At 41.1% G+C, this 12,662-nt stretch overlaps 1 protein-coding gene across 2 annotated transcripts in view; it reads right to left on the bottom strand.

Annotated features, from left to right (window-relative positions):
* The window catches only part of DOCK8 (dedicator of cytokinesis 8), a 95,176-nt gene that overhangs the window by 23,292 nt on the left and 59,222 nt on the right, over positions 1–12,662 (bottom strand). For both annotated transcript variants that reach the window (XM_075078733.1, XM_075078734.1), the window contains 8 exons: positions 12,004–12,099; positions 10,621–10,716; positions 9,671–9,820; positions 7,085–7,198; positions 5,908–6,063; positions 3,022–3,161; positions 2,264–2,433; positions 490–635 (listed from right to left, as the gene is read on the bottom strand). In XM_075078733.1, the coding sequence (XP_074934834.1) occupies positions 490–635; positions 2,264–2,433; positions 3,022–3,161; positions 5,908–6,063; positions 7,085–7,198; positions 9,671–9,820; positions 10,621–10,716; positions 12,004–12,099 (1,068 nt within the window). The remainder of the gene's footprint in view (positions 1–489; positions 636–2,263; positions 2,434–3,021; positions 3,162–5,907; positions 6,064–7,084; positions 7,199–9,670; positions 9,821–10,620; positions 10,717–12,003; positions 12,100–12,662) is intronic.

The following is a 12,662-nucleotide window of genomic DNA, read 5'->3' on the forward strand; positions in this document are numbered from 1 at the left end:
ATGCTGGTATTATAATTTCCTTAGAATACTGTAGAAAAAGATTCTATAACTGTTTGGTCCCCTCTTGCCAAGCAGTTGTGTCAGCCAAATTGTATAGATGATAAAAACAACCACGAAGAAAGAGATAGAGAGAGAAAAGAAGGATCTTGAGTTCTAGATCCATGGATTCAGGTGAGACTAGGACTGTGAAGCAGTGGGGGAGTCGTAGTGGCATCTGCTTACCTGGAAATAAACTTAGGCTGTGTGTGGAAATAGAGATAGGCATGTGGGAGAAAAAATGAAACTACTTATGGTAAAGGAGTAATTGAATGACTAGAAGAGAAAAGGAGGAGATGACAGGAGGAATATGAAGCATTCTTTGGGGCTAGAGGAAACAAGAACAGAGCTTCTAATGACTGTGGTTATTAGTCACAAGACTGGAAAAAAGGAGAAAACAAAGAAAGAGGAAAGCAGATACAAGAAAGGACACTGGCAGAGCACTGGACATACCAGGGATACTAGAGATGCTCCAGAGCTCCTGGGGTTGAACTGATTCCCTGCAATGGCAAGGGCCACATTTTGATTGATAGCACCTGTAGACTCTTGTTCTTCTTCTGGGTTTCCCGTGCGTCCCTTTCCACTGCGGGCATCTGAAACTGGATTTGAAATACCCCATTGGAACTTCAGGAGTAACCCAGTTGTTGCTGCTCACGTTACAGTCTTCCATCGGGCTGTAACCTAACAGAACAATTAGTACCTCCACCACTAAGACTGCTGTCGGGCTGATGGACCAAGCAGTGATAAAGGCACAGCATAAGCAAGACAGATTGCAGCCATCTGCAAAGGCTGCCAAATTGCTCAAACAGAGGGAAAGAACATGTGTCCAGTAAGCTCTAGGTGGTCAGAGAAGCTAAATTAAAAGCAAAGGCAGAAGCAAACATGAGGTTGCCCCTGAAGTTCAGAGCTAAGCCAGCGCTTCATAAGACATGGAACCATCCAGTTCCAGTCCATTTCAGGCAAGAGGATCAATGCAAAGCCATACTTGGGTTTGGTGATATTCAACAAAATATGTAAGTCTGCTAACAGCTGACAGAGCCAGTATTGCCTGTGGGCTAAAGAACAAGTTTAATTTCAGGAATCTAGCTTCTTCTATTCCCTGCTACTCCTTGACATCACTTCCAGCAAATAAAGTTATTTATACGTAAGTTTTGTAAAATCGCCTCTGGTTCTGAGTGTGTGTTTTGCAAGTCCTGTTTTTCAGAGAAGCTGAATGACCAGCCAGTCCCGGTGTGTTCAGAACAAGATCAACAGCCTCTTGTGATAGACACTCAAAAAAACAGACACTCTGAAACCTGGCCATACTGGTACACCTGGGCTTCCTCATAATGTCTCCTTTTCATCTGCAGTAAAAGGATAGTAGTTAGAGTACAAGAATGGGGTGAGATCTGATTAGCCAATGTATAATAAATGATTTCATTCTATTAGATGGAAAGTGCAAAATAATACTTCCATAGTATTATGTTTTTTGTCCAAACATGCAAATGCAAAACATTTTCAGAATGAGTGGCAAACGTATATTCTTCAAAGATTACACTTTTTTAACTTTATAGCCTTTATTTTATTTATGGAAGTGAAATGTAGTTTTCCAAGTAGCAGAGATCTACTATCTTACCAAAAAAAAGTGAAATAGCTACTTTCAGCAGTATCGTATGAACACACATAGAGCAACATGCAAGGAAACACCTTAAGTAATATTGTTTTAAAAGGCTTGATAGTGTAGAGAAAAGTTTATAGTTACAACAGATGATAAAAATATATTTCCTGTGTGATGATTACATTTGCCCAAGATTAATTTTGGCATCATGTTAATATCACTAAAGAGCAATAGAAAAAGATAGAAGGAATACAATTCAGTTTCTTTAATTGTGATGTAGCATGATGTCAGTATCACTCTTGTTTTCTTTCCTACTGTCTGTTAAGCCTATCTATATCTCAATATTTCTCACAGATCTTGCAGGTTTTATTTGCAGGATCAAAATATTTACACTAAGAGATAGGCAGGAGTACTTACAGATACATCTCTGGTCTATCGTTTTCTCATGAAGGGACAACACTGAAGTTTTTCCTGTCTTTAAAAATCCAGTTTACTTCTAAGTAAATAAATATTCAACCTTACTAGACTGTGCCAAATTTCTTGACTTAGTGTGATCTCTTTTATATTTGCTAGATTGCTTAGACAAGTCACTCTAAGAAGCTGAAAAATATAAAAGGAAAAAGGTCTTACTTGTAAAATCATGGAGTTGTGGCAGTGAATCCAAAATGATACCAACCAAAGGGAGGTAGAGAGCTGCAATTTTAATCTTCACCTCTTTTTTTGAGCAACGTGGGTCTAGGTCATGGGAACTCAGCAGGCTAAGGATAGCACTGACAGCTTTTCTTTGCACCTTGCTAATCCTGTTAACACAAAAACCATCCATGAGCTCCCTTAATGGGTCACATAGAAATTATTTATAAATCAGATTTAAGAAACAGAGAGGAGGTGAAACAAGTTAATACCCCGTGTTCATAGATAATCTCTTCCATTCTGATCAGACACTCATGTTCCCCGCAAAAGATAGCTATCTTACATTTCCAAGCCATTTCACCATGATCAAAGAGCACCCAAGTGTTTCAAATTTCCCATAAAAATTCAATATGGTGAAGAGAGGTGCTTAAAGAAGAGCATCAGACCCTGGCCAAAGTTTAGCTAAACCCTTAAGCTCAGACAAAGGCAGAGGTGTTTTAGAGAGAAGAGCAACTGAAATTTTAAGTTTTGTTCTTAGTTCATGTATTTACCCAGCATTACTGCAAAAAATAGTGTACTTCTATTCACTGGGACCAACATACTACAGATAAAACAGTGACTGGGCTATCACTACTTTACAGAGTGACTCACTGAAAAGAGTTGGGGAAACAGGACTGCCCTGGAATCAAACCATGACCTTGCCAAGAGTAATAGTGTGACTTGACCCCAATCTAAAATCTGCAAACTGGGATACGTACCCCTCGCTGTCTGTGTCCAGTGCTGCTGCCAATTCAACGAAAAGTAAGCCAGTCAGAAAGTGTTGCTGGCGGTATTCGGCTGAGAGGTCAAACATACCAGCAATTTTCTGGTCCTGGAAACTAGAGCAGGAGCTGGAGTTCTGCAGAAGTATATCAGAAGTGTTAAATAATGATTACTGCACTCAAAACTTCTTATATAGGTTGTAGTCATAGTCCATGTAGTTAACATAAAACTTCTACCAGAGGAAAAGCACAGACTTTGAAAGAAGGTTGGATATTTTGGAGGAAAACATCTGAGTGTGAAATAAAAAGCATCTAGTTTCAAATTAGTTTCTTGCTAGGATGCAATCTCACCCTTTCCATTCTGTGTGAGGAACTCATTGACATTTTTTGAGACATAAATGTCCTATCCCATATACATTAGTTTGGACAGGACACAAAGCCAGAATTTTCTCCATATTTACAATCTTATTGTTGCACAGCAGCCATCAGGCATTGTACAGCATGAGGCTGCCCCTATGTTAAGAAGGACTTTGGTGTCAGAAGCTCTGCACTGTGCCTTCTTCAGCACCCATCATGTCTAGCAGGGAAGTAAGGTCAGGAAAGACTTGTGAACAGTGTTTCTTTTCACCCTGGAAATCCTTGGCTGAGCTTGCTGGCAGCTAGCATAATTTAAAGCAGCTTTTCAACTGCTGTAACTTATGGCTATGACTGATATACAGCCAGCCCAGGAATGGAAAGTTGCTGCTATATATGTGTTGTGAACTTCTTAGCTTCTCCAATCATAGGTCTGTGCCCCAGGTCACCTGGAATGTTTTTGTCCCCTGATCAGGTGAGTATAAGTCTTAGACTCTACTCGCCAGTGCATCTACTGGGCTTTATGAGTCCAAATTTTCCTTTTAATTTATATTCTTCAATATTCTCTCCCAATATTTCTGTCAGTTGCCTGGGAATAGACCCAGAAAACAAACACATGAAGTAGCAGTATACCACACTGGCAGCTGTCTTCCAGCATATCGGGTCAAATGAAACTCACGTCTCTGAGCAGCTCTGAATTTTGGATCTATGTATTTAAGCCCAGTCCCATTTCACCTCAAGCAGACAGGCATTGGTTGTACTAGCTTTGTGTGGAATAACATTAAAGCGTAGAGCACCCAGTTAAGTGAACTTGGCTCCTTTCCAGGAATTCCAAAAGATTTATTCACAAGGCCACATTTCTTACTGAAAATCTAACTCTAGCTGGGCAGCACTCCTGCAGACAGATCAAAATTACTGCAAGGGTGGTCAGTGAATGTATTAAATCATCCAAGGGCCACAAAAGCCTTATTGATTTGTGCAGGTTGCACTTCATAGGTTACTCCTAAAGGAGAAAAAGAGTTGATGATATTGCTTGAAGGAAAGAACAATTAAACTTGCCTGCCCAACTCTGACTTGCTAGAACTAGTTGCAAGAGCTATGCTGACTTCTTTTTTCCCCCATAAGCATAAGAGTCCCACTTCTAGCTCTTTGCCATCCAGGATTAGCATTAAGCAAAACTGTTGGGAAATCCTGACTTTAAAACCGTCCTGCTTTGCTTTCAACACCAGGAAAAACTTAAATTAAATATTATTTACTATTATTGACCTGTCAGAATGTGTAAGGTGTGAGATGTAGCACATCTTAGCATCCAACCAATTCTTTGGCAATGACACTTGAAAAAGAAACTCTGAATTTGAACTGCTCTGCTACTCAGAGTGTTTTTGTACCCTCCACCATTCTTAGCTTCAGTTCCATTCCTCTGCATCTAAGAGCTGTGGCAATTATAGGGCATTGCACTGATATGCTTCATCCCAGTCCTGACCTCTGCAAACCACTGAGGTGGAAAACAGGCAGGCTAGCACCCTTTGTTAGGGGGTCTGCCCCATGGTAAAAGCAGGATACCATCTAAGTAGAATGTAGAAGCATTTTGTCTGGCAAAGCAGTGTGTGGTGTGCCAGACAATAATTTCTTTATTGAATGTGTTTGTGAACTCCATGCATAGGATGATGAATGGGAAGTCCTGACATTCAGGAAGTCTAGAGCTGTGTCAGTATCAGGTCAAGCCTGGAAAAATGTGCATGTACTGGGAATGACATTCTGGGAGAAATGAGAAGTGATGAGGAGGGGCATTCGCAAGTATTGTGTGGAGAGATCTAGTCAGGACACCTGAGTGTTTCCACATAGAAAACTCATTAAGTTCAAATAAAAGGGAAAAAACTGTCCATAAAACACAGAGAAATCATTAGCAAAGTCTTAGCATCATCTGTACCATTGGGCGGGGTGGGGGAATGCAGAACAAAGAATGCTGCTATTTGAAAAGAAAAGCATGATAATCCTGCTTTGAAAAACACTAAGGCTCAACAGAAATCCATGATTCCAGGATATTGAAAATTGCAGTGTTTTAGTCACTAACTTACACAGCGGTAGCACCTATATCCACTTGGAGAACAAGAAATTCAGCTAGAAGGCAAGGACACAGAAAGTCCGTGTGCCATAATTCTCCAAAACAGATATTGAAATACATATTTGTGGTTGTGTATGTATGAGATATAGGTGTGCCTGTACATTAGCCTTCCAAGCCATGTTTCTTTTAGACCTTGCATGTTCACCTTAACAGTAATTTTATGTTTGCAAGTTTCTAGACATGTATCTTTGTCATGTTAAGTTTTAACTTGTGTAGATGCAGTTTTGTGGTAGTACTCCCTAGACTTTATTCTTCTGCCCCTTTTCTTTCAAGAGGGAAGTTGTTCTTCCTGATCCAACAGTGGCTAATTCTAACCTAAGTATCTGAATACAGAGCAACATAAGTCTTTCTATATATGTGTGCTTCTTGTGATGTTCATGCAATATCATCTAATAGATGCCTACCTGGGAGGATAAGGAGGGGGAGGGGGATGCTGGAGCAGATGCAGAGGTCATGAAGAAAAGGTTCAGATTGAGGTAATGCTCATGGCTGCAGAGAATTCTCAGGAACTCCAGTCTCATGGAAATCAGGGTGGAGAGTGAATTCAGCTTATTTGAGAGCTAAAAAAGCAAAACAAGAATCTGTCCTGTGATGGGTATGCACTGTTTAAATTACCATGCAGTGGAATATCCTGTTTCCTGAAACAGAAATAGACAAATAGCCCAGCATGCATGAAAATGTTCACTAGTTCCCTGCACCCAATTAGTTTGCATGCATTAGCTGTGCTTTCTTTGGTGGGGGTGGTGTCTCTCTCCCCACTCCCTGGCTGACTTACCAGCTTCCCAAGGAACAATCAATTTTGATTTTTTTTGTTTCCTCGCAAAAGAAGAAGATACAATATAATTTTCCTTTTGCATAACACAAAGATTAAATATAAACAAAATGCTACTGAGTCTGTGGCAAACTCACAAAAAGTCCCACTAGGCAACATAGAGCATTAGGTGTCATTTCCCTTCATATCAATGACATCCGTGGAGTATTGCACACCTATAGGAAATGGGGATGGTAGCCACCTTGCATTCTCCTACCTACCATCAGCTGACAGACAGGCCTGCTTCAGCAGAAAAAACTACAGAAGGTATATCAGGTCACAAAATAGAAGGAAAACTTTCCCTTTCAAATACAACAAAAAATTTCATAACAACATCCTGCATCATCATATATTTTTAATTCTGGGAGGCTTGTAAAGCAAGAAGACAGAGATGGATCGTTTTGATTGAACCCTCCATATCTAAATACTGTCCATCTCAGCAGTGCAGTGGAAGAGTCAGAGATGAAAAGCTGCTCTGGGTGGTCTACAGATGCTGCTGCTACGGGATATAAAAAGGTAAGGGAAGAAAAGTGGCTCCATCGTTGCTCTGTAGCAGTGCAAGGTATAACATTTCTAAGAGAGTCTTAAACTCCATTCAATTTTTTTCTGCAGATCACAAATCAAAGAGGTTTAAAGTATCTGCATATGCAATAGGAAGTAGGAAATTTACCTGGCACTTAAACACAACTCAAAGGATCTTGATGAATAAATGAATTAAACACCAGACTGGCCATAAGCCAAATGCAATCCCAATCATGCATGGTGCCTACCTGATTACAGTAATGTTTGATGAGATTAAACACAAATCCTCGGTCCATTAAAGAAAGAAGGTCATACAAGAAAAACGCCAGGCTGATATTAATTTTTTCTGCTTGCTCACTTTCCTTTAAAAAAAAAAAAGAATTCCAGTTATGATGTATAAAACTTGTATAAAAGTGGAAGACTTTTTAGAATCATTAAAAGATAGTGTAGGAGACAGCTCCCAGAACCATCTCATGGAACATACTGGATAAGATTGTTTCAGTTCTCCAGTTAACACAATCTTGTTAAAATTACAGAGGATCACTACCGTAAATTATTTCAGCTGTTGTAGCTTTCACAGACGAATATCACTGGATGAATGAACAAGATTATCTATGCAAACCTTCGGGCTGACAACAATGAAATGGAATTTGAGACCTGTCCTGAATTCCCTATGGGCTGCAATCCTGTATATGCCTTTTTTTTTAATTGAACCTTTAACATTAGAGAATGTTGGTTTAGTTACTTAAAACATAAAATATTGTTTAAAAATATTAATAAAAATCTGCACTGGCTCTGCTGATGGAATGCCAAGTATTTTGTTTAGAAATTTTAAGATAAAACTGATAGTTAAAAATACTGGTAAGATAAATCTGTGTGTTCTACCATTCAGCAGCTAAGCTCTTGCATGCTTAGAATTGGCCTGATTACCAGAGATACACAGCCGCAAGTAAAAATTGCAAAGAACTTCACATGCCCTCTAAAATAAGGTTACAGTTACTTCAAACATACCAATTTAAACCATAAAATCTCAGTAGCATGCGTAGTTCACCAAGAGGAATTTGTGGAGGTGCCTGAGGGATCTGCACACTTAATTCTCAGAGCCCTCAGGTGGGTTTGCTCAAGACTGACAAAGGAGATGACTGAGGAAAACATTGCCCCTACTCGTGTCTCTGACTAGTGAGAACCTGTGTGCAGCACCTCAGGGTGGTTACGATTTAATTTTTCATTCTTCAACCTTTTTGTAGCTGTTCAAGAATATACACATATATATATTCCCTACCATCTGGAATTTACACAGCAAAGTATTTTTCTACTGTGAAGAAAATATTCGTTTTCTCCTACCTTACTGAGTAGGCTAAAATATACCAGACATATCACTGTAGAATCCCACGGCAATCTGACATGCTCAACCATGTATTGAAACATAGATTATTATTGCTTGGATTTAAAAACCTGACACACATTGACTGCTACCGCTATGTACAACTAACCAATGGCCGTAATTCTGCAAACACTGCAGTGGGATTTTCACACGTAATCAGGTTCTATACACTCACTCTATCAAAATGTAATTGAATTAACCGTTCATAAAACCTGTGTATTGCTTGTGAGGAAGCCATAAAACACTAATCTTTTGGCAAAACCTGCAGTTCCGTTAAAACATTTTTAATGTAACAATATTTTACTACCCAACGTATTTTAGAAAAAAGGTCACTAACACCTTAAGTAAACATTTCTGTGGCAATGATTTATCTGCACGTGGCTACCACAGAAGCACACCAAAGGACTGAGCAAAGGGTAAAGCTTCAGGAACAACTTCTTTGTGGACAGTGACAATCACTTCTGCCATTCGCTGCACTCAGTTGTCTAGTCTTGGCCCTTTCCCATTTTCTGCTCCTCAGCAGAACAGCAGGGCACACAGAGAGCAGTGGATCAGGAAGCTGAGCTGGTTGAAAAGTGACCCAGCAGGCCAGCTCTCCAGCCTGGTCTGCCCTGTGGCAGAGCACACTGCAGGGCTAGCACAGTGCATTTGGCAGCTCTGGGGCATGAAAAGAAGTTGGTTGCAGCAACTGAACAAACAACAGTCACACAGTGCCTATCTGTGGCCTTAACTTTGTATATTGGCCAGTGCAGAGTGACGCCAGTGATGTAAGCTGGCAGTATTAATTTTAAAGTATAAAGGCCATTTTGTGATCCTTTCAACTTTATAAACTGTTATACTAGTGCAACTTGTTAAAATGTATCAGTAGAAAGAATTTAATGGGATTTAAGACTTACTTCTTGTCTTTAATTCTCATGTGGCCAGTGCCTCTTCAAAGAGGTCTGGGTTAGATCACCCGTGGCTGGATTTTGCAACCCTAAGGAGGAATACTGCCCTCATATTGCATAGCCCACTGCTGTGAGAAAAATCAAATGTGGGATAAAACACTATGTGGTAGAAATGAGCGTAACAGGAAAGGGGGATGAAAGGAATAAGCCATGCTTGGGCTGTAGTTTGATGCCCTGGCTAACCTGGCATAAAGCAGCAGTGCTACTGAAAATGGGTGTCCAACCTTTCCTGTTGATGGGAAATGGGATTCCCTCCCTGCACCCTGCAACCACACCGAGAAGCAGGCTGAGGAGCTGAGCTGAATGAAAACAAATTGTGTGCCAGGGGAGGACAAGTTTAGCCCTTGCACAGCCACAACTTTTGCTTAAGGTCCATGTGAGAATAGGGCCTCAGTTTTGGCCTAATTCTAGTGATGCTGCTGAAGGTGAAATGGGATTAAATACAGCTCAGTGTAACACAGGGTGAGTAGCAAGGATCCACAGTACTTATTTCGTGCATTTACCTTCTGTGGTTTGACTAAAAGCGCAGCAATCTCTGAAGTAACCACATTAACTATAGTGGTAATATCATCTTTGAAGCGATCGGAGAACCGGCTTCTGCGTGGGTTGTCTTGCTTCTCTATGTTGTGAACATACTGAGCCATACTCTTTACCTGCAAAGCAATTAAAAAAATATTTTAAAAATGCCCCAACTGGAGGTAAAAATACTGCTTTAAGTTAGTCTATAGGAGTAAGATTCCCTACTTGTTTTTCCCCAGATGTAATCACTCTCATCTTCTCTGTGCTGCTGTGACAAACCCTACATGTACTGGCAATGACAATACAGATCCTAAGACTCAAACACAGACAAACGCTGATTCCTGTTCATGTTCACGCAGTTGGCTACTCTCAGCACATGAAGTCAGAATCACCCTCCCCAGTCTCTTGCACCTACAGTTCTGAAATGCTGCTGTTTGCAACTTTTGCCCATCATGATGACAGGCAGGGATTGACCCTTTCCAAATTAATTCTTATTTCTTGACCTGCTGTTGGGCAGCTTATATGCTGCCAGTGGAAATCAGTATATTTTTTCCACAGCCATCCATCACCTCAGGGCTCTGTGAAACTGTTGAGTTTGGGGAGCCTTGTCACTGCTCTCATGTTGTTAACAAAGTGGAAAAGGCAGGAACAGGTATTCACAGGAAAGGAAGGGCTCAACTTGATGTCTTTCAGCCTTCTGCAAGCTGTGGACCACTGCGCATGTCATTCATGCAGGACTTTGCCATCACAGGCTGTCAGTGGAGAATCGGGTGAATATGGAGAATTCTTTAGTTGTACTTCCATTAGCTGGGACGCCTCTTTTTCACGCTGGAGCTAAATAACTGAAGAGATTACCACCCAGCTAAATCTGTTCCTGGAGTACCTGCTACATTTCGCCATTAACTTACTATAAAATACCACTTTTAAATCTTACCAGGAGCTCAAAGAAGAACCAGGCATACTTGAAGACAGATTCTCTCACCATACCCGTGCTGACCACCATCTGCAGTGCCAGCTCCTCGTGGAAATGCTAGATAATAAACACAGAGTGTTGTGAAATGGCTTTTTAATCAAATCCTCTTCTTGTTTCAACATCCCCCCCTCTTTCCTATTGGAAACTGCCCCTTACTGGAAAGTCAGCAGCTGGACGGGGATGTGTGGACATCCTTGTAGGGTAAGAAGGCAGATTAGACCAAAATGACATCTAAGGAATATTGGTGGCAAAAAGACTTTGGGATCCATTCTTTCTGTGGATCCAGAACCCTGGATAACTAAACCGGGAAATGCCTTTGGTCTACCCTCAGGCCACTGGCTGTGTGCATGACAGGGAGCAGTCAGGTGCTCCCCCCGAGCACTTCGATTTAGCACTTCCATTTACTTAGTAGAAGTAAGATTGTTTCTGTGGTGAGAGAGAAGGACACAGCAATAGCCACAGCAGAGTTTGCACAGAGGTTTGTAGTTGGAGGCAATACTCTTCAGAGTGAGATCTGACCATAAGATACCCAATCCCACTGACTTAAACTTTTAAGAAACTCAAATCCAGACAACTAATTTATTGCTATAACTGTTTTCCATTGCTGACACAAACGATAAAGTTAATGAAATTCCTAAGCATATTTATATTGAATAGGACATATTAATCCATCCAATATTCACATTGCATATAAACCTCTATGCTTTTTGGGAGAAATCAAACCAATAAACAGGAGTAAGAAAGGGGAGTTTCCTAACTGTAACTCAGATTCTGAACTGCTCATTGCAGGGTTTTTCCCCTGCTTCCTCACCCAAAGCCACTGCTGTTGATCAACACCAATACAAAATACAGGTCTGGAAAAATTATCTATGTGGTATGGTATCTTCTATGTTGTTAAAAAGATACCTGGGAATACACACTCAAGAAAGCAAGGAATTTTGTCATTCTAAAAGCTACAAAAATGGGAAAAGAAATATTTGTTACAGAAGAAAGAGATGGCAAACATTTCTGAATGTAGTTTACTGTAACATGTAAAGGCAGGTATCCAAGGGTAAAAAGCAGTGGAAAAAGACAGAGTCCCTAACACCTTGAGAAAGAGAGCAACGGGAGGATCCAGGCAGGCTGCTACTTGCCTGGAAAAAGAATCTAAAGACTCTGGAGCAGAGGCAGAAAAGTTTGGGTAATTTTTACCCAACGATTCAATATTCCATCACAGACTCCTTGTTTGATAAAACGGGTTGTTATTTTGCTCTCTCTCTCCCTCCTCTCTTCATTTAGAAGTGCTAATTACCAGCACGCTCCCGGCTCTGGTAACGTGCGCCTTCGCGCTTAGTGGTAGGCTACCTTTTTATTGGATGGTCTTGGGCTTGCGCAAGTGTTTGGCATGTCATTTGTTCCTTCCACGTAGAAAGACATCCGACTGGAGCTGTGATCTGTAGGCTGGAGGCGATAGCCAGAAGGAAAACGTAATAGTAAGTTAATACACAAGATAATTTACAGAGAAGAAATCAGCAGCCGTGGGGTTTTTTGGAAGGTATGTACAGGTGTTCACCTGAACAGCTCCGCCCCCCGCTCCCCGAGCCCTTCCCAGAGGCCAACGGCCCCCCGGACGCCGCAGCCGCCGGAGAGCGCGAGCGCCAACACTGCCGCCGCGTGCCGCACGTCAGCACTGCAGCTGCCGCGCGGAAGCGCCGCAGGGCGCCGCTGCGGGGGCCGCTGCCCGCTGGGTTAGCCGGCGGCTCCGCTCCCGAAAGCAGCGAGCAGCCGGGAGCTTCCTTCCATTAAAAGTAACGCCGGTTTAAAAGGCAGTGAAAAGGCAGTAGCCAGTTGTAAATTGCTACATTTATCGGTGTGATGAAGCTGTAATATCAAACGTTTTCATTTTGTATTAATTTAAGAAAAAAAAAAAAAGACTTGAGCTCTGGTTTGGGTTTTTTTTTTTTTTTTAAGGACACAGTACATTAGAGTAAAATCATAAAGCGATTAAGTTCAAATCTGCATTA

The sequence above is a fragment of the Phalacrocorax aristotelis genome, chromosome Z, assembly GCF_949628215.1.
Source record: "Phalacrocorax aristotelis chromosome Z, bGulAri2.1, whole genome shotgun sequence".
Taxonomy (NCBI): domain Eukaryota; kingdom Metazoa; phylum Chordata; class Aves; order Suliformes; family Phalacrocoracidae; genus Phalacrocorax; species Phalacrocorax aristotelis.